General features: G+C 35.5%; 1 protein-coding gene across 2 annotated transcripts; it reads left to right on the forward strand.

Moving 5' to 3' along the window:
• Positions 1-418: 418 nt before the first annotated feature.
• On the forward strand, positions 419-26,479 carry LOC101890050 (odorant receptor 42a-like). Of its 2 annotated transcripts, none has more exons than XM_059125049.1 (5): positions 419-478; positions 19,298-19,535; positions 22,338-23,099; positions 25,170-25,527; positions 25,618-26,479. In XM_059125049.1, exons 2-5 carry the CDS (start codon positions 19,486-19,488, stop codon positions 25,705-25,707), a joined length of 1,260 nt encoding a protein of 419 aa, XP_058981032.1. In that variant the 5' UTR covers positions 419-478; positions 19,298-19,485; the 3' UTR covers positions 25,708-26,479. The 2 variants fall into 2 exon arrangements, with proteins under 2 accessions (XP_058981032.1, XP_005187966.3); XM_005187909.3 differs by lacking the exon at positions 419-478 and adding an exon at positions 512-648.

Raw genomic sequence — 26,479 nt, forward strand, 5'->3', positions numbered from 1 at the left:
ATGAAAAAATCTCATTTTTTTATTTTACTGTTTGGATTAACAACTTTGGTTCGAAATGTGACTAGGACTTTTAACTGCATAAAATCGGAAAGTATAGATCTATGATAATTATGCTAAAACCTGCAGCTATTTTTTGAGAGACAACTTGAAACAGAAAAAATTAATTTACCGTTTATGCTTTGAATTTAAAAACTGCAGCCATGTCCACAAGTGTACGTTGCAAATATTAATTTCATTTCAATACCTGAATTTAGTGACTTATTCCATATTACCCTTAAATTAAATATTGTGCATTCATTTATTCAATCCTTTAAATAAATAAAATATTTATACATTGCACATTCATAACGCAGAAATATTAAAATAACTTTTATGAGAATAATTGCAGTTGTCAATTAACTATAAAAGCTCGGTGTTACTTGTGTGATAATAACAGTTTGACAAAGTGAGTGCTAAAAGTGTATTAGACAGCGGGAAAGTAAGAAGTTTACAAAGTTTTAACTATTGTAACAATTTGCTTAATATTGTGCAATCAAGGATTTAATCCATCAAGGCGGCCAAAAGTTTTTTTGTTTTAATTGGGAACAAAAAATATTGGCAAAACCGCGTGTGTACATTTGTAATATCGGTTTAGAAACATAAAAAAGTGTATGTGCACATACTCGTAATTGTTTGTATGTTTCGTAGCTATAAGAAGAAAGCTGAATGTACCAACCAAATTCAGCAAAAGTACAACAAAAAGGAGTGTAAAAGAATAAATATCCTCCACAAAAAAAAAAATAAAATTAAAATTCAATATTCTATTCAAACTATTGGAATTCATGCGCCTCCATTGACAATGTTCTGCAGTAGAACCACTTATTAGCTCTAAATACCTAATTTTAAATAATTGTTTTGTCCTATTATTTTAAATCGTTCGGACATCGCTAAATCGACAGATGTATACCCTCAGTCAATGTATTTGAGTTAACATTTGTGAAGAAGGTTCCGAAAGGGTTGGTCAATATTGTCAATTTTGTATCTGAGCTTTATGTGAGACATGTGATATGTGATAATTTTTGGAAAATGTTCAAATGTGAGCCATGCACCAGATACAATGGATCGAGGTATTCCACTTTATCTAATACCTAAAAAATATATTGGAAAGTGCAAAATTTAAACAAAATCCAAAACTTATTTACAATTCAATATGAACTATTGTTAGTCAAGTGCTTAACCGGAAGCAGTGGACCGAAATATCTATAGAATCTATGGTTGACAGAAATATTGAAATACTCTCTGCTTGAGAGGAATATTTAGAAAAGTTTGAAAAGTATCGTTGACTTTTTCGTATGTTATGAGCTGAGATATGGTTATTCAATTTTTTTTTTTGGGAAAAGTTTCAAAAGGAATTAGCCGATATATTCCATCTTCACATCAGATGTTGTAATAGTGGAAATATTGGAATATTTGAAGCTTAGAATGAATCGGTTGATTACTTCGCATTTTATGAGAGTTTGGCCTATACCGAATTTTGACCCGTTGTGAAGGAGTTACCAGAAGAAGTTGTCCTAGCTATTCCATCTTCACATCACACACATATTCCATCTTCCATTTTGACCCGTTGTGCCGGAGGTACCAGAGGGAGGAGACCGATATATCCCATCCTCACAAAAGATCTTGTGTTGTTAAAAAAATATTGAGATATGTTAAATCCGAAGATAACTGAAAAGTTATTTCACACTTTATAAGAGTTACAATTTTTCCAAATTTTGACCCCTTGTGGGGGAGGTACTTGTTGAAGTGGATCGATATTGTTCATTTTCGCACCTGACCTTACATGGTACCGATGTACCAAATCGGATACTCCCTTAAAGAGTTATCGTGCACACCAGTCAGACAAACATGCAGACGAGCACCCCTAGAAGGACTCCAAATTTCTTGAAATGGATTTGGTCCAAAGAGATCTAGGGTCTAAACCCGTTATTTCGATGAGTCGCGTTATGGCCGGATCAAATAACATTTACCCTCTGTAGCCATATAGCTAAGGGTATAATTAGTCAAATCGTTAGGTGTCGTTACTTATGAACTTCTTGAAAGGGAAAGTTTTCTGGCTTATATTCTTCTAATATTTTAGCATTTAATTGTTTATACTTACCCTTGCCCTAACTTCTGGGAGGATCAAATATTTCAATATATTTGTAAAAATGAATCAACACGTTATGAATCCTTAATGATACATTATAGCCTATTCAGTTAAGAATTTGTGGCAGGATCTTCAAAAAAGGGATGTATTCTTCTATTATACGAGGGTTATATCAAATAATGATCCAATGTTGGAACTTTTCTACAGTGAAAAGCAGAATAGTAAAATTAAAGTTAATTTAATTGGAAACTATTGGCCTATTTTTATACCCGCCATCATTCTATGGAGAGTATATTAACTTTGTCATTCTGTTTGTAACTCCTCGAAATACTCATGTCAGTCCCAACAATGTAAGTCGAGTTAGCGATGTCCGTATGTAATCACGAACGAATTGAGATAAAAGGCTAAAATTTTGCACACATGTTTATTTTGCCAGCAGGCAGGTTAAGTTCGTAAATGTAGGTCCACGTCTTCGTATTGGCCCCCTATTACGGTACCTCCCAATATTCAGTATTTTGATGATTTTAGCGTCATTATTCACTGGAGGAGTTTCAAATTACGTATTAAAAGTTCGTAATGGGAACTGCAGTCTGTGACACAAACTTTTTAATGCAGGTTCAGGTGTTCGTATTGGCCCCATATATTCTTCGTATTTCCGAAAATTTCCGAATTAGTTCCAAATGGTGGAGGGTATTCAAAGTTCGGCCCGGCTGAACTTACTGCTTTTTAACTTGTTTTAATGTTGACCTTTTATGCAGTATATATAGGAAGAAGTGGTTCGCTGTTGGTCATCTTCGTAATGGGAACTGCAGTCTGTGACACAAAATTTTTTATGCAGGTTCAGGTCTTCGTATAGGCCCCATATATTCTTCGTATAGGCCCCATATATTCTTCGTATAGGCCCCATATTTTTAGTTTTTAACAGAATTTTTAACGGTTCGGCCCGGCTGAACTTACTGCTTTTTAACTAGTTTTAATGTTGACCTTTTACGTGGTATATATAGGAAGAAGTGGTTCGCTATTGGTCATCTTCAGAACAATCGAAACGATATTTGACAAAAACATTAAACTATACTATGTTGAGTCGAAATAAGATACTTTAATCGAAAATGATCTCATTATGGACTCATCGAATAGTCACTCTTGGCCAAATAAGATGATACATACCCTCTGCAGCCATACGACTAAGGGTATAAAACAAAATTTATAAAATTCGCAAAGCTCTTCTTTATAATTGGCGGTCCTTAACATTTTGTCAGCTATAATCTGCAACGTAACAATGCGGTCTACCAATACTCTAACTAAAGATGAATCACATAAATTTTCCTCATTTACATTGCTTACGCCTCTCATCCACTTCCTTGCTACTGCACTTTATTCTATTAAAATAAATATTGAAAATGAATTCCTATTTCTTTGCGTGTTTAAGGCGTAAATGATTGACTGGGCAACCACCTACCTCCACCCGAGCAATGGAATTTAGATGTTAGTCAGAATTCCACGGTACCTTCAAAAAAACTCAGCTCCAATTTCTTTGTTGTTTTAGTTTTTCGTTTGTTGGAATTTTAATGATGACGGCCGAATAAATCCAATGTGGTCACGGATTTTGGATGCCCTCAAATGCAGGCGGCAACATCCCTTCAAATATAGCTATGCGAGCATTTTCTAGCTGGGTGGGAGAATTGCCATCGTTTATTATTTTGTCACTGCCAGGCAAACTGACTGTCAATGCATTTCGTTCGACATTCATTTCGTTGTTGTTTGACACGCCTCATGATGGATTTCCAGGGATATTTATGTACTTCATTTTGGTTTCATATTTCCAATAGGGCACAAAGGAGAGCTCCGCACTTGAATACCGTTTGTAATGCAGGGGAAGAGAGTGTGTGTGTGTGTGTGAGTGCGAGGGAGTGTTACGCTTCATTCAAGTGCCTTTGAAGTAGACGAAGTAGGGCTCACTGAAAGACGAGTTCTTAAATTTAGTTTTAAACTGCCAAACTAAAAATAGATTATTAATTGCTGTTCACATTTTTCCACCGAAAAAACCCCTTGAGATTTTTAACACCCTTTCGTCCTTCTCCTTTTTCATTTGAATGCCGATGCCAAAATCAAAGTGGGGTAAAGCGTTCATGTCTTATTTCATGTCTACATTGATGTTGTTTTTGTAGGAGAAAATAAAATAAAAAATCCTGCTTTGCAAACCTATAAAAATATTCAAATAGTTTTAATGCTATTAAAAATTTAAGCCTAATGCGAATGTCCTTGTCTGTCCCTGTTTATGAATACCATAGATTTGGTTTGTATTGTTGTTTCGGCAATGACCTTTCCATGCTACATACCACTCTGCAACACAGCAAGGCATGTCCTTTAGAGGAGCACTACCAGAACCTACCTACATGCAAACACTTATTGTTCATTGAATTGAAAACAAAGCGCCTTTCCATGACTGCTAGACTGCCAGACAATCGGACCTCACGCAGAAAATGGTGTGTTTTCCCTTGTCTGCCGTTTTTTTTGCGCACATATGTTGACCACCAGTTGCCAAGAAGAAAATTCCTATAGCGCAAAATGGGAAATTTAACAAAAACCAAATCTTTTAGCGCCTCGCATAGCACGAGCGTTTCAGAACGTGCTATACTTAAGTTGCATCTAAGGTTTTCACAGCTTGTTTCTAATTGACTTTTGCACAGGCGCTACATGTTATTCAAAGGAATCCAACAAGGACTTTTAGAATTAGTTGCTAATGCCATACAGACATGTCACGTACATGAAATAAACGCGAATAAGAAAGGACGAAGGATATGTTTAATTGTCTGTCCTGGATTTCGGTTGATGGCTTACAATATATAATTTCTTTTGGAAAATACATTAAATCCTATAGGAAGCATTCAGGCTTCAAATGTTTAGATTGTAAGATTAATTCTACAGATTTTTTAAAGAAAATTATCTTCAGCTTTGAATTTTCCAAAACTTTGTACGTCTCTACATTCCTATCGACAGTGAAATAATGTGATTTATAGGTTTACTTCTCCACCCCAGAAAGAGTAATATATTAAAAAAGTTCCGTATCCGATATTTGGGGAGAAGTAAATTAAGTGCAATAATGGAACATATTTGGAGTTCTGACTTTTCAAAACAACATTTGAAAATTTAGATTCATGTGTATATTTTAGTCTATATAAACACGAAATTAACATCAATGTTCCACTTTTATATACGATTTCGTACGAAATTGACTTTCAACAATAAAAGTAATTTGGTTTCAATGGAAATTTTAGAATGCTAAAATTTGGCATATTTCATGCCCTTCATATTTTGGACTGATCGATTCAGCTCGCCGAAATAAAACGTATTGGCATGACCAAACTTATAATACCTCGCAGCATATAGTGTTGTAGAGTATAAAAAATAAAAAAACTAACTTTTAATATGAACAAGTAAAAAAGCAGCTAAGTTCGACCGGGCCGAAATTTTAATACCCTCCACCATTTGAAAGGAACTTTAAAAAATTTCAATAAAAAAAAAAACGAAGACTTCCACTTAATTTAAAACCGCTACATGGGGACTATACGAAGACGTGGACCTGCATGCGAAAATTATTGTCATAAGCTGTAGCACCCAATAAGGACTTCAAATACAAAAATTGAAATAATTCCGATAAATAATGTCGCTAAAATCATGAAAATAGGGAATATCGGGAGGTACCATTATATAGCGGCTATACGAAGACATGGACCTGCATACGCAATTTTTTCCATAGGCTGTAGTACCCATTGGTATCTTCCAGTGTGAAATTTGAAACGACGCCGGTGAATAATGTTGTAGTACCCATTAGGATCTTCCAGTACGAAATTTAAAACGATTCCGGTGAATAATGTTGCTGAAATCATGAAAATACCGAATATCGGGAGTTACCGCTATACGGAAACTTGGACTACAAACATTTTTGTCATAGGCTGTAGTACCCCTTACGAACTTCAAATACGAAATTCAAAATATCGGGATGTACCGTTGTATGGTGGCTATATGAAAACGTGGGCCGACATGACCCATTTAACCTCCCTTCAAAATTTTAACATTCTATCTAAATTCGTGCCAAAGATAGTGTGACTACAACAGAGAGACGTTTATATACCGAAACCAGTAAAGAAAGGACCGACTTCATGATTCCTGTACCACGTGGCTTATATGGTAGAGCTACATATAACAAATAAAGTTTTTTATGGGGAATTTATGAGAATTAAAAAATACCAACTATTATCGTTACAGTAGTTATAATTGAAAGCCGAATATATTAGTTCTATTCTATATTTGTTCATTTTGACGAAGGCATTTGTGTCTTAATCGATATTCATCAAAATCAATCCTATTTGAGTTGATATTACACTTATTAGGCACATAAAATGTGAAATCGGATGAAAATATATGTGGGAGTTATATCTAAATTTTGACCGATTATCTTCAGTTTCAATAGGGTTCTTTCTTGGGTCAAACAAATTATTTGTGTAAAATTTCATCAGGATTGGGTTATAAATGCGACCTGTACTTTGTAGATCATCAAAACGAACTAGGGGTCTATCTCGTTTCACAACAAACAAATGCACAAAGACATAGTAACCTGACCACAGTGTGGTGTAGGGTATAACAACTTTTTTGATGCTTGGAAAATTCAGATATTTTGTTGGCAAGATAGTTCTTGCCCAAACGCTAACTACAAGTGTATGAAACATTTTCGGCGGAAACTATTGAATTAGTATGTTATTATTTTGGAAGGGGATTCTATCTTGAAGAATTCTGTGAACTGCGATTCATAGATAATGGCCTTTTACACTCTAGATGCCCATACTGCCACATATGCCTCATGAGAATATTTTCTATAGAATATTTTTACAGTGGCGAACTTCTAGTACAACAAATGCCTATAAAGAACTTCCGAATAAAATGTCTGAATATTGAATCTGAATATTGAAATTGTCTCATAAGTTCTGCAGCTTGAATTTTTTAAATACAGTCTTGACAAATTTCTGAACATATAACGCCCTCTTTGGATAACTTATTGATACCCACTTAGAACATGTACCCAATGCAGGTGCATTATTATTTAATATTTATATAATTTTAAGGCTTTCCATGTGTAGAATCCCTTCTATATGGAAAATATACATTCTAGTTCTGGTAGTATATACGCAATCGCTTTGTATATTTATAATTTTCCTCCCATATTTATTCTTGTAAAACGAAATATTTACATCTAACTTCAATGTGGGAATTACATTTTCACTTTATGAGTTGATCCGTATGAGTAACAAATAAATGCAATTCAATCAAATAGTCTTTTTTAAAACCAAAATGCCTACAATTACATATCTTATCATTTGCATATGTGTCATCACACAAATACACATGTACAATCATATATACATGAGTATGAATTTCAAAATTTATGTATAAATGTTCCATTGCCCATACATATATGCGTTAAATGGCACATTACATTATGTTTTTATTTTGTTTGTAATTGTTATTGCCAATGTTTATGGCTGCCTAGTCAAGCAAATCATTCATTTTTCTTTTTTGTGTTCCCCTTCGTGTTTTTTTCTTTGCGTTTAAGTTTTTCGTCTTCATCTTTATTACCGCCTGCACTACTAACCACCAACATCTTACGAATCGGTTGTGTCATAAATTTTTGCATGCCAACCATCTATCCAGCCAGTCATCAACTCAACAACAATGTACCCACTCGATAGTGACGAAGAGTGCTATCTGGAGCGAACAAAATGTGCAACATTAAATTTTGTCGCGAATATGAAAGGCGCAGTGCGTGGAGTAGAAAGTGGCCAGATTATTAGACAAGAGAAATAGGGCGAGATCATCGAGATATATTTTTATAGAGACATTTAGTTTGTATAAATTTTGCAACATTTTGTCCAATTTTAGTACCTAAAGTATATTTTTATATTGCAAAATCAATTGTTTGGTATTTGGTATTTGGCCTTGCATATGGCCACTATCCTCTGGCAGAGAAGTTTCTATATAGGTCCATGTTCCGTTTTTAACTCCTGGAAATTCTCATGAGATGACAAATTATATATATTCTGGGTCAGCGCAAAATTCTAAGTCGATTAAGTGATGTCCATCTCTCTGTCTGTCTATTGTAATCACGCTATCTTTCGAACTAATTGAGATAGAGGACTAAACTTTTGCACTCATGTGTATTTTACCAATAGATCTTAAATGGGCCATATCGGTCTAAGTTTTCGTATACCATTAGCGAATTTATTGACCAGAATAGTTTCAAATTTCGTATTTGAAGTTCGTAATGAGTACTTCAGCCTATGACAAAAAAATGCATATGTAAGCCCACGTTTTCGCATAGTCCCCATATAATGATACCGCCCTTTATTGGGTATTTTGATAATATTAGCGACTTTATTAACCGGAAATGTTTCAATTTTCGTATTTGAATTTCGTCCACGTCTTCATATGGCCATACGTCTTCGTATGGCCCCCACATAACGGGTTTCTTTAAAAGGTATTTCTTGAAGGAATTTTTTGAAATTTTAAAAGTTTCATTCAAGTGGTGGAGGGTATTAAAAGTTCGACCCGGCCGAACTTAGCTGCTTTTTCTACTTGTTATAATAACGGTACCTCCCGATTTTCGGTATTTTTAAGGCTTCTACCACAATTTAATATGATCTTCGCTATTTGTTTGTAACATTGAGAAGGAAGCGAGTTAGACCCATAGTTCATTTTGAAGATCAGCATAGAATAATATTCTGATGCGATTTATGCGTGTCCGTCCGTCTGTCCATATATTTTTGTGAATAATTTGCAGGTCGCATTTATTAACCCATTTAAAAGTAAAATTTGCACAAAACATTTGTTTGGCCCAAGGACGAACATTATTGAAATAGGAGATAATCGGTCAAAAATAAGATATATCTTCGCACGATTTGCCTTCAATTGTGCAACAAATGTGTAATATTATCCCGAATAGGATGGAATTGGCACATGTAACCATATCTATCCTAGAAACAAGTGTGTCAAATTTGATGGAAATCGGTTCAGATATAGCTATAGCTCTCGTAAACAGGGTGAGATGAAAATCGTGCAACAAAGTCAAACGCCATAGTTTTTACATTTTCTTTTTTTAATTTTATTGAATGAAAGCAAAAAATGACGGAAATATCATCAAATTTTAGAGTGAGTTTAGATTTGCTCAAATTGGTCACCTTTGGCACGAATGTTGCTCTGCGGTATTTTGGCCCATTCCCGGCGAAGCGCTTGCTTGAGGTGATCAACACTTTGTTATTTTTTAGTGCCAATCTTGCTTTCCAAAATACTCCAGACACAGTAATAAAACGGATTGGTATACGGTGGTCATTGTGCTCTGGAAATGAAGCGAGGAACCTCATTTTGTAACCATTCTTTGGTGGCGCGTGCTGATTGCGATTGTGCTGAGTCCTGTTGGAATGTACAAGGTCTGCGGCCAAAATGTTTACGTGCCCAAGGCTTTAATATACCCTCCAGAATATTTTCGCGATAATATTCGGCATTTATTCGATTACTACGAGCGGAGAGCGACCATCGGCTGTTATGGCGCCCACACCATCACCATGGCCGGCGCTTGAGTTCTGGTGGCCAACCGAAGATGCACATTTTCAGCTGACCTCTTTGGAAAGTAAACACGATGATTTTGTTTGTTTACAAACTGCTGGACAACGAATGTTTTCTCATCGGAGAAAACCAAATTCGGCAGTTCACCACTTTCGGCTAAGCGAAGCAACTCTTTAGGTCTTTTGAGTCTATTTTCTTTCAGTAGCTGTCTAAGTTCATACTCTTTTTGGAATTTCAATGGCTTTACCCCGAGCTAATTTTTTAATATTTGCCGATTGGAATTTTGCGATATGTTCAGCTCATGAGCCATTTTTCGGCCACTGTGATGCGGGTTTCGTTTAAGTCGCTTCTTTACTTTTCGAACCATTTCTGCTGATATTGCTGTTTTCTTCCGTCCACTTCCTTAACGTCGGGCTACGCTACCAGTATTACGGTTACGAGGGATGGTACGAGGCACAAAAGATTTATTCACATTTAAATGCTGGATAGCCACTTCTAGTTTTCCAGTCACTTCTAGTTTTCCAGCCAAATATAGAAATCACACTATCACGCTTGAACTATCACTGAAATAATTTTAACAACTGTCGGACTAGTGGCTTGAAAATAACAGCAGTCTGAAGTTGGTTGCAGTTTTTTCATCTTACCCTGTATCTTCAACCGATTTCGGGTTAATTGTGCACCAAATGGCCAATATAAGTCCAAATGACTTGTATTTCGGTACATCCCACCGAATTCAGTCTAGCAGCAAGTTCGTCAAATCGTACGTCAAAATCGGTTCAGACATAGCTATAGCTCCCATATATATGTTTCATCCGATTTGGGATTCTAAGTCCCTCACAATCGTAATATGCACTCCACAAGATTGATCTTTGGTGCCAGATAACTTATGGAGTTCAAAAAAATCACTGTCAAATTTTATCGAGATATAGCTCACATATATATCATTATTCGAGATCAGGTTTATTGTGCACAAAGTGGCTACTATCAGCCCAAATGGACTGAATTTTCGCAATTCTGATTGAATTAATCCTAGAAACAAGTGCTTCAAATTTAGTGAAAATCGGTTCAGATACTGCTATATATAGATATAGCACATATATGTTTTATCCGATTTTGGTTAAAGTTCCCCACATGCGTAATATGCACTCCACAAAAATTATATTTCTCGAGATACCTCTTCCAAATTTTGTCGAGAACGGCTCAGACTTTTATATAGCTTCGATATACGGATTTAAATTGAAAAGATTTTTTAATACTCAACCGAATTTTTCCATTTGGTGAGACTTGGTCCGGTATATCTTTTGCTCCAATAAATATTTTTTTTTTAATATAATCCTTATCGAAGTCATATCATGCACTATGGAGCAATGTTATTTGGTACGAGAGATACAAAAGCCTTGTTGAAAATCGATTCAGAGTTCGGTATCGTTCCGAAATTGCCATGATACGCATTCAAATGAGGTTCATAGTTGGTATGATCTACTTTCCATAAATTCCCAATATATAAACCTTTTTTACGGGAGCTCTTCTAAATACGCATAGTGGTTTAGGCTATCATATAGTCTGCCCCGCCCGACTTTTGAACTTTCCTTACGGATTTTTCTCTTGTACAATTAGTAAATTAGATTCATACTATTTTTGTTTAAACTTGAATATTTGGTTCTTCCACACACTAACTGCGGCCAATTTTCGTACGAAGTTCTACCTTCTGTTGTTCGTATCTCACTCCCATATATAAACATACACGATTTGAGCTTCAAAAAACTGCAAAATAAAATTTTGTTGTATTATTTATGCCTTCTTTATACCCTACACCACATAGTGGTAAGGGTATTATGTCTTTGTGCATTTGTTTGTAACATGGAGAAGGAAACGAGATAGACCCATAGTTACTTTTGAGAACCTTCATAGAATCACTTTCTGAGTCGATTTATGCATGTCAGTCCGTCTGTCCGTCCGTCCGTCCGTCTGTCCATGTATTCTTGTGAACAAAATGCAGGTCGCATTTATTATCCGATTGAGATGAAATTTTCCAAACAATATTTCTTTGGCCCAGGGACGAACCCTATTGAAATTGGTGAGAATCGGATCAAATTTAGATATAGCTCCCATATATATCTTCATCCGATTTCGGGTTAAATGTGCACCAAATATCCACTATCAGTCCAAATTACCTGAATTTTGGCACACCCAACCGAGTTCGGCCTAGAAGCAAGTATATCAAAATCGGTTCAGATATAGCTATAGCTCCCATATATATCTTTCATCCGATTTGATCTTTAAGTCCCTCACATTCCTACTATGCACTCCACAACCGTGATATTTGGTACCAGGTATTAGATGGAGCACAGAAATAGCTGTTTTAAATTTTATCGAAATCGGTTCAGATTTGGATATAGCTCCCATATATATCTTCATCCGATTTCGGGTTAATTGACACCCAAATGGCCAATATCAGCCCAAATGGCCAGCATTTTGGCACATGTGACCGGGATTAGCCCTAAAGCAAATATAACAAATTTGGAGAAAATCGGTTCAGAAACAGCTATAGCTCCCATATATATCTTCATCCGATTTCGGGTTAAATGTACACCAAATGTCCACTATCAGTCCAAATTACCTGAATTTTGGCACACCCAACCGAGTTCGGCCTAGAAGCATGTATATCAAATTTGGAGAAAATCGGTTCAGATATAGCTATAGCTCCCATATATATCTTTCATCCGATTTGGTGTTTAAGCCTCTCACATTCGTAATATGCACTCCACAAGAACCGTGATATTTGGTACCAGGTATTAGATGGAGCACAGGAATAGCTGTTTTAAATTTTATCGAAATCGGTTCAGATTTGGATATAGCTCTCATATATATCATCCGATTTCGGGTTAAATGTGCACTAAATGGTCAATATCAGCCCAAATCACCAGTCTAGAAGCTAATACGTAAAATTTGGAGAAACCCGGTTCAGAGATAGCTATAGTTCGTAAAATGCACGATAGAATTAGATAGATTTTGATTTTGTACCAAATATCTCATAGAGCTCTGAAATGCCCTGTATAAACCTTTTTACGAGAGCTCTACTAAATATGCATAGTGGTGTAGGGTATCATATAGTCGGCCCCGCCCGACTTTTGAGCTTTCCTTACTGGTTTTATGATATAGAATTCAGTACGTTTTAGTACTTATAACGGAGATCAATTAATTCGAATTTACTGATATGTAGTCTTATGCAACAGTGATATTCATTAACATAACAATTTTTTTCAGCAATTCTCAGTTTGTAGGGCTTTTATTCTCACCTACTTTCTACTCTATAGAGTACAAAAGCAAAATTACAAAATGTGAATCAACCATATCCGAAATGAATTTTGTGTTTTAATTCCTCTCAAATGACGTATCTCTTTAAACCGCCAACATGGTCACCTCATCCATAATTCTCCATGAAGTTCTTACATGTCAGCTGGCTTTATGGCCCCAGCGAAAAAATGATGTAAATTCACTGAAGCATTTTCTTCAGATGTGTGTTTTGTTGCCATTGCAAGTGGCCGTAATTAAAATCCTTTGATTTGCTTTCAATGTTGTCGTCATGCAACATTGCTTCATAGCTTGCTTGCTCGGCAACTGAGACAAGGAACGAACGTCTGATGTGGGGAACGAATGTCTGAAGATTCATAACAACGGTCATGTAGATGCGGGATAAAAGAACATTTTTTTTACAACTTTATGTAAATATTGATTCGAAATCATAAAATGATTTGTATTCCCGCCAAATGTGTTAAAGGTTTATATTACAGAAGCTGCGCAAAAAATAGAAAAAATTAACAAGAGTTCCTTGAATATTATTACAAGGTTTTAGGTTTAATTTATTGAGAATACCATTACAAAATGGAACCGAAATGATATACGTGATAGAGCACACAGATGATATGTGGAGTTGGATTGTACTACCCTAACGCAAGCACGTTTTTTTGGTATATGATGTCCCATACCAATAGGTTTCTGACCAAAGAATAGAGACAAGAATTGTTTTTCCTTTCTACACCCAACCCAATCCCTCTTTAACATTCAACATGTCTGACTCCAGATCTCATTTGAAATTCCACATCCTCCCCTCTTCCCTCTTGAAATGGATTTCATCTTTCCAACCTTTGACTAATTAACCTTACCACACAACACCCTGAGTCTGACCAACAAATTGCATTCACCCTTTCGACAAACAAACGCACTCACACAAACACATTCAGGAAAATCGAAAACCAAGAACAACAATCAAACCATTTATATTTTCTCCAAACAACAACAAAACTACACCTCCACCTTCGTCAAAGGCAGAATAAAAACAAAAAATAGAAAATGAAAATTTTTCTTTGTTTATTTGTTTTAGTTGTAGAAAAGTCTTTGGAAAAACGCATTAAGGCGAAGTTGTAATTGCATGGAGAACACCATTTTTTATTATTCCTTCCAATGATGTCTGTCCTCCGTATATTCATGTGTATGTAGGTATTGCTTTGAACACATTAGTTCTCATGTACATGTGTATGTGAATGCAATGGGGCGCATAGATCAATCAACAATCAAAGTTCATAACCATCAACATCATCTGCCAACAACTGACACTTTAGCATATTGTTGTTGTTCCTACGTCTGCACTTTAATCTCAAAATGAAAAATGCTTTGTGTGAACTGGAATTTGTGGAGCGCAATACATTTTCAGAAAATAACAACTTTTGTTGATTTCTCTGACCAGAAAATTAGTTTATTATCCTTCCAGAGGACAAAATATGGAATGGAGCAAACACTCTATGCTCACTTGAAAGGCATAGTAGTTTTATTGCAAAACAGAGAAACTGGATCAGAAGACCTTAAATATACTGAATAAGTCCTTCTAAAAATAAACAAGTACCCGATGAAAAGGCATCAATCGTTTATAACGAGAGGTATATAATCGGTCCACAAATATTGTATAAGATATGAATCACCATCGTCTTCTACTCGTATATAATGTCGATGGTATCATACGATGTTTTATATACTCACATAGGGCTACAATGAAATAAACGTTTTTAAATCCGTTTCAGGACAGTTGGAGTCAACTTAGTCATGTCTATCTGTCTGTCGCACTTGGTACATGTAATATTCTAACAAAACTTAGATTGAATTCGGTGAACATCATTGGTACACTACTTCCGGTAACTCCCCCATAAAAGCTTTTGCAAAAATATAATCTCCAATTGAACGATATATCCAACCGATATAATTCAAACTAAACACATCGCAGTATTTAGTTAAGACTCTAACCCGGTGCGTAAATGGACAATAACTGTTCAATAATAATAACGCTCTTAAGTTTTGAAACCAATGCCCGATTTTCTTAAAATTTTGTTTATCCTATTTTTATACGCTTTAGAGAGAGATAGAGAGGGTATATATCATTTGATACGGCCAAAACGTGCTGCATCGAAATAGAGGTTTTAGACCCTATGTCCTTGGACCAAATCCGTTTAAGAACATTTGGAGTCGATCTAGCGATGTCCGTCTGCCTGGCTAGTGCGTACGATTACTTTCGAAGGGAGTATCCGATATTTTACTGCATAAAAAGGGAAAGGATAATCCAATTTTTCTGCAACTTTTCAAATCCTAAAATTCGCATCAGTACTAGGTCAGGTGGGAAAATGGATAATGCCGGCCAAATCCCCCACAACGGATCCGGGCCACTCCCCTACAAAGGTTCAACATTTTGTCTTCAAATTTCGTTTGTCTTCAAATTACACACATCACAATATTTTCATTAACTAAAGGTCTGGTGTGAAGATGGAATATATCGGTCCACTCCTTCTGGTAACTCCCACACAAATGGACAAAACTTGGAATGTCCGTGAAGCTCATAAAACGTGAAATTAACATCCGATTTCATTTAGACTTGACACATCTCCATTTTTCTATCAACACAAAATCTGTTATAAAGATGGTAGAGATAGGAACATTCCTTCTGGTACCTCCCCCCACAAAGGATCAAAGTTTTGAATAAACATGAAGCAAATAAAACGCGAAATTAACATCCGATTCCATTCAGATTTGGGATATTTCTATCAATACTAGATCTGTTATAAAGAAGATAGAGATAGGACCATTCCTTCTGGTACTTCTCCCACAAAGGGTCAAAATTTTGAATAAACATGAGGCAAATAAAACGAGAAATTAATATCCGATTCCATTTAGGCTCGGTACATCTCAATATTTCTATCAACACAAGATCTGTTATGAAGATGACAGAGATCGGCTCATTCCTTCTGGTGCACACCGCCCCACGAAGGGTTCAAGATTTTGAAAAACAAGACGCTCAAAGAAAGCGAAATAAGCATCCAACTCTCTTCAAATTTCACACACACAAACATTTTTGCTAAGATGATATATATCTGCGAACTCACAATTTTCAATATTTTATCTGTCATAACTTGCGGAACAAGGAACAACGATTTTTTACAATTTTCTCTTAACCAGAAATCTTAGATGAATGTGGAATTTATGATTTCGCTTAAAATTGGATGTAAATGTTCGATTTTCTTGTAAATATTCCCATATCAAAATTTTTATCTGTATTAGATGTAGTATAAGAATAAGTAGTCTATATCTGGTACCTCACGCACATTTTAACATTTTCTAAAAATTATCACATACTTCATCTAAAGTGAAGCAAGTAACCAATACAGTCCAAACCTGGCACGTCGCAATATTTATATCATATTTATTTAGTTCCGATACGAAATAGACAATATTAGCCTATTGATTCAGTAACTTACTTCATAGAGGGTCAACAATTTGAAATCGTAATAGAAGTCGAAAAATATTTAAATAATCGAACATTGGCTGAGGGTATACACCTGTCGGCAAACCCGACTGATACTTTTTAATTTGTTTTTTACAGATTATTATATAATAGTTAATTCATTACAAAAAGTGGTCGAAACTTTCTGAGCTACAACAAAGAGCGGATACATATATTCCATTTCCAATGTCAGTTAACTTGCAAACATGATATGGTCATAGTAATCGGGGTCGATCCCTTCAAATGCCCAAAGAAATTCACAAACGACATGTGATTTTTTTCTTGGAATTCTGCGCTGTTCAACAATTTCATTGTTTCAAAATATTCTACCTTAATCTCATTTTTGTAAAAACGACATTTATTTTTTAGTGTGGAAATTTGCATTGGGTTTAATGGAATATGGCAGAAAAGACCATGGTCTAAATTCCCTCGGTTCTTGTCTGTAAATATGCTCAACCGACGTTGTTTTAAAACAATTTGTATGAAATTTTTTTTTACAGTGGAGGATTGTCATATAATTTACTGAAACAACAGAATCGTTTTTGTAATCTAACAAATACATGCAATTTGTAAACCCTCCACCTTGGAAAGGAGGGTATATTAACTTTGTCCTTCCTTTGTAACATCCCTAAATATTCGTCGTAGACCCCATATATATATATATATATATATATATATATATATATATATATATATATATATATATATATATATATATATATATATATATACATATTCATAATCAGCATAAAATTCTAAGACGATTTAACGATGTCCGTCTGTCTATCTGTCCGTCTTTGTCATGTCATTATTTGACATAGATCGTCAAAATTTAGCAGAATAATTTGTATTATGTCTAGGATGGTTGGTATTGATAATGAGATATATTGGCCCCCATATAATGGTACATCCCGATATTCGGTATTTTGATGATTTTTGCCACACTTTTTCACGGATTTGTCTGAAAATTTGTATTCGTATGTCATAATGGGTCCTAGTTCGTGCGGCGAAACATTGTATGTATATGTCCACGCTTTGGTATAGCCCCCATATAACGGTACCTCCCGATATTCGGTATTTTTATGATTTTTGCAATATTTTTTATGGATTTGTTTAAAAATTGGTATTTATTGGTCACAATGAGTTCTAGCTCCGGTGGCGAAACTTTGCATGTATAGGTCCACATTTTGGTATAGCCCCCATATAATGGTACCTCCCGATATTCGGTATTTTGATGGTTTTTGTCAGATTTTATCACAGATTTGTCTAAAAATTGGAATTTGTTTGTAATAATGAATTCAAGCTCCGATGGCGAAATATTGTATGTATAGGTCCACGCTTTGGTATAGCTTCTGTATAGCGGTTTCTCCCGATATTCGGTATTTTGATGATTTTTACCACATTTTTCACGGATTTGTCTGAAAATTGGTATTTGTAGTTCATAAAGGATCATAGTTCGTGCGCCGAAATCTTGTATGTATAGGTTCACGTTTTGTATAGCCTTATATAGCTGTACCTCCCGATATTCGGTATTTTAATGATTATTGCCATATTTTCCCACGAATATGTCTAAAAATTGGTATTTGTGGGTCATAATTGGTTCTAGTGTTTCCATTACCCTAAGGTGGAAGGTATTAAAAATTCGGCCCGGCCGAACATAATGTTTTTTTTTACTTGTTTTATATAGACCAAAATTTATATTTATGGGTTCACGCTTTCATATAATCCGCATATGACGTTAACTTACAATGTTCGATATCTTGTTGATGTTGGTATTTGAAGTTCGTACCAATCCATCTCGCAGATAATTGGGTATATATGTACATCTACGTCTTTGTATGTCTCAGCATAACAACACCTCAAGACATTTCATATTTCAGTTATATATTTCAATGAAATTGTTTGGTATTCGAAAAGTATATATACTTGATCAGCAATGGAAATCTCTCTAGCTTCCGTATAAAATTAAGAATGTCGATTTAAGTATTTTTAATCAATGGTTAAACCTATGAAGTTTTGAATATACCCTTGTGCATCTCTTTCAAATCTATATTTTATACACTGAAATTAAGAGAAATAATAAAATAAGGCAACGATTTGTTAAATCGGATTTGATTTTTTTTAATTCTGTTAGGGAATGCATGTGCTCTCTAAAATAACCCTTAACTTAAGTTGTCCTCTTTCGCTCTTCTTATTTGTTCTTAGATATAACTAAGCCCAACTAAAACGAGGTCATAACAAAAAATCATTGTTCTATTTACTTATATATAACACAAATGCATACATTTACATATATATTTATACATCATAAACAATTATATATTTTTTATTGGTTAATGGGTTGGATGATCAGCGTACGTCAGTCGGTCTTGCGTTGTCTTATAGAAAAAAAAAAAATAATGGAGTGTATTTTTTTGGGAAAATAAAAACAAAAGACCCATAAAAAATGAACTAAGAAAAATTGTTTTTAAAACAAAAACAACACAGCATAGCCAGAAAAATAACATCAACTACTGGTAACTGAGAATTCGAGTTAAGATAAACAAAAACAAAAAAAAAACGAACGCATCCAACATCAAATCGGAGCAAAGATAATAAAGAAGACAACGAAAATGCCGACCAAAAACTTTTAGTAGTTTAACGAAAAAACAAAAAAAATGAAAAAAAAAAAACACACAGAAAACAACATAACGACAATGACGATTTTTATGTTTGTTTATTTATTTTAGAGACAAGAAAACACCCCAAACCAGCTACACGAGGAGCAAGTGGAGGACGAGCTATATCAAGGCAGCGTGTGGGCAACCATACGACGACAATTGAACCCCAATATCATCTGTAAAAATATAAAAAAGACGTGTTGCGCAGAAGAAGTGTTTGACTAAAATTGTTGGAGGTATCTTTGTGGGATTGAAATATGACCATTAAAGAACGCCTTCGGCAAATATACACTTACTTTTTAAACATGTAAGTCCATCTTGCATAAAAATGTTTAAACCCATTAAACCCATGGATATATAAAAAAAATATTTCAAAAAGGTTTTTTACAAAATGGGGTTCTATGGAGAGGGGACCTTTCGCAAGTTTTATATGGATAGATTCCACCCTACATAGAGAAAATGAAGTAGTATGATAAAGTTTTGCTCAGGACTCAATATAGGTCTAGGTTTTTGTATATTCGGAATTTGGATGCATTTTGTTACACTTTTTACCAGAAATTTTACAAATTTGAATTCGATGTTCCTAATAGAATTTGAATTTCCTATAACAGAAAATCGCTCAAACAGGACCACGTCTTCATGTAGCCCCCCTCCATATATTCGGTATATTGATGATTTTACCGACATTATCCACAGGAATTATTTTAAATCTCATATTTTTAAAGTTCCTAATGTGTACTTCAGTCTGTGACAGAAAAATGTCTGCGCAGTTCCAGGTCTTTGTATGGCCCCTACATAACGGTATCTCTTTATATTCGGTATTTTTATGATTCTAGCGACATCATTCATCGGAGTTCTAGTTTCATATTTCAATATCGTAATGGCTTGTGTAAAAATGGTATTTACAGGTCCACGTCTTCGTATAGGATCCAATATAACGATAACTTCCTATATTCCGCATTTTTGTTTTTTTTTTTTTTTTTTTTGATAATTTGAAAATTGCTTTCAATTGGTGGAAGGTATTCATAGTTCGACCCGATTGAACTTAATGCTTTTTCACTTTTTATATAGAAAACATATTGAAGTCCTTTTATAGATCTTCTGTGGATAAATGTTATTTTCCAGATCTTTTGTAGATAAATGGAGGAACTTGTGCTGGCGTTCTGTGTTCTTCCTTGTTCTTTGCCGGTGTTCATAGGTGGGAAGTTCTTCTGTGGGCTTTCTTTGGAGAATATACCTTTTAGAGGCCTTTTATGCGGAATCCCATAACTTAATCAGTTCTTTCAGGGAAAAATGACGTTGGAATCTCTTTATAGAGCTTCTGTGGATAAATAACTTTTAACAGGTGTTCTGTAGACAGATAGAAGAACTCATGTCGGCGTTCAATGGAGAGTAGTATTTTGCCGGTGTTTTGTGGAGAGAAGTCCTTTGTAGGCCTTCAATGGAGAATTTACTTTTGACAAACCCTCTATGGGGAGAGAAATCTTCTACCGGTCTCCTGAGGATAGATAACTTTTTCATAGTTATCTCTGGTCTTCAATAGGTATTTTTCGTTTTTTTTTAAGAGAATTCTTTTTATGCCCAAAACTACACTGTTGTCAGGGTATTATGTCTTTGTGCACTTGTTTGTAAAATAGAGAAGGTACCGAAATAGGCCCATAGTAATTTTTGATGATCTTCATAGAATTAGATTCTAAGTTATAGTTCCCACATAAATCTTCATCTAATTTCACGTTTATTAGGCCTAAAAAGCTCAAATAAAATAGATTTTAATGAATATTGGTTCAATCCGTTAAATTTATTAGAAATCGATTAAGAGGGGGATATACTTCCACAAATTATTTCTCTAAAGCTTTATCTGCTTTAAAAGTCATAATACGCATTGAAAAACGATCATAAATTCCCATTAAAAGGTTTTTTTATTAGTAGTAGCACTACTAAAGTCGGTCCTCCCTTACCTTAATGGTTTAAAGGTCTTCTATGGATAAAAGATGTTAGAATGTCTTCCAGAAGAAGAAAACCTTTCATGGATCTTCTTGGTATAGAAGAAATTTTCCAAGTATTGAGAATTACAATAGAATTCTTACGGTCCCATCTGTCAAAAGAAATCATTTAAAGAACTTCTCTGGAAAGGGTATATTTTATAGGTCTTTTATATTGATAGGACTATTTACAGGTGGTTATTTGCTAGAAATTTTTTATAGATTTTATAAAAATAAAATTATTTGTATGAAGAGGCATCTTCCACAGGTCTTCTAAATTTTATGGGGGACACCTTTACAGGTCTTCTGTGGAGAAAATACCTATCATAGGCCTTCTAAGAGCAAAATACTCTTAAGTGATCTTCTTTGGAAAGATGATGTTTTAAATGTCTTCTCTGAGAAGAAGCAGAATTTTTGAAAAAATTCTTCTATTAAGAGACTTTTTAACATTTTCCTTGCAGAAAAAAGACATTGTATATTTTCTGCGAGAAGTATTTAGTGGAGGAGGAGAAGATTTTTTTAAGATTTTCTATGGAGAGAAGTCTTTTTCAACTCCTACGAAGAAGACCTTTGTTAAAGTTTTTTTTTTTTTTATTCTGGTCTGCTATTTAAGGGGGAACCCTTTTAAAGCTCTTCTATGGGGAGAAGTTCTTTTACAGGAAAGAGATAATACTACCTAGGGTTTGTTATGTAGAGAAGGCATTCTAACGGTCTCACACGGAGAGAAGATTTTTTACCAGTTTTTGATGGGGAGAAGTCCTTATAAAAGTCGTTTATAAAGAGAAGACTTTTTAAAAGTTTCCGTTAGATAGAAGACCTTTCAAAATTGTTATATTAAGAGAAGAGATCTATTGAGAAAACACCTTTCCATGTCATATATCCGAAAAGTCCTTTCACTGGTCACTTTTGGAAGGAAGATATTTTACAATAATGTCCATGGAGGGAATACTTTTTACTGTTTTCCAGTATGAGATTTATAAATCTTTTATAAATAAAGAATTTTCACACATCCTCTGTAAAGAGAAGACCGTTAACATGCCTTCATCGACAAAACACTTCTTCAATTCCAGTTTGAATACAAGATTTCCGATCATCTACAAAGTTTTTTATTTCTCGATTTTTTGCAGACGTATTTTCCATTTGGCCCACATGGATATAGATGCCCCACTACCAAAGACCAGAGATGCCACTGTATACATATTTCGTGGCTTGAACATTATCGGCTACGTGCCAACGGAGACCAATAAATTAGCTTTTTACATGTGGTCAGGTTTTGTCAACTTCTTTGTCACGGTCTACCTACCTGTTGGTTTCCTGATGAGTTTCCTGCTACGTCTGAATACCTTTAGTCCCAGCGACTTCTTCACCTCGTTGCAGATATGGATCAATTGCATTGGTTGCAGCCTGAAAATGTTCGTTTTCTTTTTCTTGCATCGACGTCTTATCGAATCGAGGAAATTTATGGATCGACTCGATGTACGTATCGACAATGATGAGGATCGTTTGGTGATTCGTAAGATTGTGGCATTCTCAAATCGCTCACTGACGCTCTACTCATCACTGTATCTGTCATATGCGAGTAGTACATTCTTGGTTGCTGTTATCAACTCGAAACCGCCATATCAGGTGTTCAATCCATTTTTCCTCTGGAAAGAAAATGTTTGGAAATTCACGATGCAAGCCGGTTTTGAATATATGATGATAGCGTTTCACTGCTTCCAGCAGGCATTGTTGGATTCATATCCGGTTATATTTATAACCATAATACGAACACATTTACACATTTTGACACGTCGCATCTCGCGTCTGGGCAGTATTTCCACAATGACAAGCGATGAGCGGTATGAGGCGTTGGTGCAATGTGTATTGGATCACAAGAATATAATGGGGTAAGAAGTGATTTTAGAGAAGAAATGATAATTAAAATAGAATTTTTCAAAGGAAGAATCCTTTTCAGCCCGGCTGCATAGGTTTTTCCAAAGAAAGAATTCTATTCAGCCCGGCTGCATAGAATATTCCAAAGGAAGAATTCTATTCAGCCCGGCTGCATAGAATATTCCAAAGGAAGAATTCTATTCAGCCCGGCTGCATAGGATTTTCCAAAGGAAGAATTCTATTCAGAATGGCTGAATATGATTTACCCAGGGAAAAATCTAATAAGACCGGCTGAATATGATTTTCCAAAGGAAGAATTCTATTCAGCCCGGCTGCATAGGATTTTCCAAAGGAAGAATTCTATTCAGCCCGGCTGAATATGATTTTCCAAAGGAAGAATTCTGCATAGAATTTTCCAAAGGAAGAATTCTATTCAGCCCGGCTGCATAGGATTTTCCAAAGGAAGAATTCTATTCAGCCCGGCTGCATAGGATTTTCCAAAGGAAGAATTCTATTCAGAATGGCTGAATATGATTTACCCAGGGAAAAATCTAATAAGACCGGCTGAATATGATTTTCCAAAGGAAGAATTCTATTCAGCCGGGCTGCATAGTATTTTCCAAAGGAAGAATTCTATTCAGCCCGGCTGAATATGATTTTCCAAAGGAAGAATTCTGCATAGAATTTTCCAAAGGAAGAATTCTATTCAGCCCTGCTGCATAGGATTTTCCAAAGGAAGAATTCTATTCAGAATGGCTGAATATGATTTACCCAGGGAAAAATCTAATAAGACCGGCTGAATATGATTTTCCAAAGGAAGAATTCTATTCAGCCCGGCTGAATATGATTTTCCAAAGGAAGAATTCTGCATAGAATTTTCCAAAGGAAGAATTCTATTCAGCCCGGCTGCATAGAATTTTCCAAAGGAAGAATTCTATTCAGCCCGGCTGCATAGAATTTTCCAAAGGAAGAATTCTATTCAGCCCGGCTGCATAGAATTTTCCAAAGGAAGAATTCTATTCAGCCCGGCTGCATAGAATTTTCCAAAGGAAGAATTCTTTTCAGCCCGGCTGCATAGAATTTTCCAAAGGAAGAATTCTATTCAGCCCGGCTGCATAGAATTTTCCAAAGGAAGAATTCTATTCAGCCCGGCTGCATAGAATTTTCCAAAGGAAGAATTCTATTCAGCCCGGCTGCATAGAATTTTCCAAAGGAACCCGGTTGCATAGAATTTTCCAAAGGAAGAATTCTATTCAACCCGGCTGCATAGAATTTTCCAAAGGAAGAATTCTATTCAGCCCTGCTGCATAGAATTTTCCAAAGGAAGAATTCTATTCAGCCCGGCTGCATAGAATTTCCAAAGGAAGAATTCTATTCAGCCCGGCTGCATAGAATTTTCCAAAGTAAGAATTCTATTCAGCCCGGCTGCATAGAATTTTCCAAAGGAAGAATTCTATTCAGCCCGGCTGAATATGATTTTTCAATGGAAGAATTCTATTCAGCCCGACTGCATAGAATTTTCCAAAGGAAGAATTCTATTCAGCCCGGCTGCATAGAATTTTTGCAAAGGAAGATTTCTATTAAGCCCGGTTGCATAGAATTTTTGCAAAGGAAGAATTCTATTCAGCCCGGCTGAATATGATTTTTCAATGGAAGAATTCTATTCAGCCCGGCTGCATAGAATTTTTCAAAGGAAGAATTCTATTCAGCCCGGCTGCATAGAATTTTTGCAAAGGAAGATTTCTATTAAGCCCGGTTGCATAGAATTTTTGCAAAGGAAGAATTCTATTCAGCCCGGCTGCATAGAATTTTTGCAATGGAAGAATTCTATTCAGCCCGGCTGCATAGAATATTCCAAAGGAAGAGTTCTTTTCAGCCCGGCTGCATAGAATATTCCAAATGAAGAATTCTATTCAGCCAGGCTGCATAGAATATTCCAAAGGAAGAATTCAGTTCAGCCTGGCTGTATAGGATTTTTCAATGGAAGAATTCCATTCAGCCGGGCTACATAGGATTTTCCAAAGGAAAAATTTTATTCAGCCCGGCTAACTAGAGTTTCCTACCAATGTTTTCCTCTTTTCCAGATTATACAGCATTTTCTGTCCCGTCATATCCGGCACAATGTTTGTCCAGTTTCTTATCATTGGCCTGATTTTGGGTATTACCACCCTGCATATATTTCTCTTTGCCGATCGTTTGGCCATAATTGCATCCCTCTTCTATGTGGCATCCATCTTGGCTGAGACATTTCCCTGCAGTTTTCTAGCCAATTGTCTAATGGACGACAGTGATCGTATTTCATTGGCCATCTTTCATTCGGCATGGCATGAAGAGGAACCGCGTTACAAGCAAATGATTTGCTTTTTCCTGCAACACACCCAGAAGACATTGATTTTGACAGCCATGAAAATCTTTCCAATTACTTTGAATTCGAACATAAATGTAAGCCAACAGAAAACGTCAGGAAATATGAGAACCAAAAAAACAAAAATCTTATCCCAGAATACGACTAAATTTTTGTTTCGTTTACAGGTTGTTAAATTTGCCTTTTCCGTCTACACAATGATGAAGCAAATGGGCCTGGGCCAAAATCTCCAAAATGTTGTCGGCAAAGATTTGTAAATGGTGATGGCCGCAGACAAGTCGACGAGAAATGCAACAGCTTGTCATAAAAACATTTATGATTATGGATGGATTAATGGATTATAAAATATTTAAATTTAAATTTAAAATTTTAGAAGATTTGTAGTCCACTTGTTCGCACCCAGCACAAACACACACACACACACACATTGATGCACATGACGTTTTCTCACATGAGAGTGGGGATATATATTTTTTGCTTAAATTCCCCTCCAAATACAGACAGACACATCGACACATAGACTCGTAAAAGTCTCAAAAACACATAACAAATTAATTAAAACATTCCCCTCGCCCCCTTCCTTTCTGTCATGAATTCTCCTCTTCTGGAAACTCTTCGTAATAAAACTAAAAAGAAAAACTTGTTGATTTTTGGAAATGGAAAATCGTTCATTTATTAACTCTTGCCTCTTAGTCAGTCACTGACTCAGTTCGTCGCCCAGTCATTCGGAAATGATAATGATTCTCATCATTTTCACACCACACAGCTATGAAGATTAATTTCTTCTTCTCTATTCCTTGGGAAGAAGGCAAGCCGTGAAGATCGCATAATTATGGCTATGCGTTGAGAGCACATCTGTTGCAGCAACAGGCTCCCACAAATCCATCGGGATTATTACTTGACAGTGACGACAAACATCAGCTACTCTAACATCAACAGCATCATCGCCACCACAAAAACACCACCAGTAGTGAACACTTGCTTGCACGCCGGGGAAAATCTTTGTGGCCCCAAAATAAAAAAAGAAAA

The sequence above is a fragment of the Musca domestica genome, unplaced genomic scaffold (assembly GCF_030504385.1).
Source record: "Musca domestica strain aabys unplaced genomic scaffold, Musca_domestica.polishedcontigs.V.1.1 31, whole genome shotgun sequence".
Lineage (NCBI taxonomy): Eukaryota > Metazoa > Arthropoda > Insecta > Diptera > Muscidae > Musca > Musca domestica.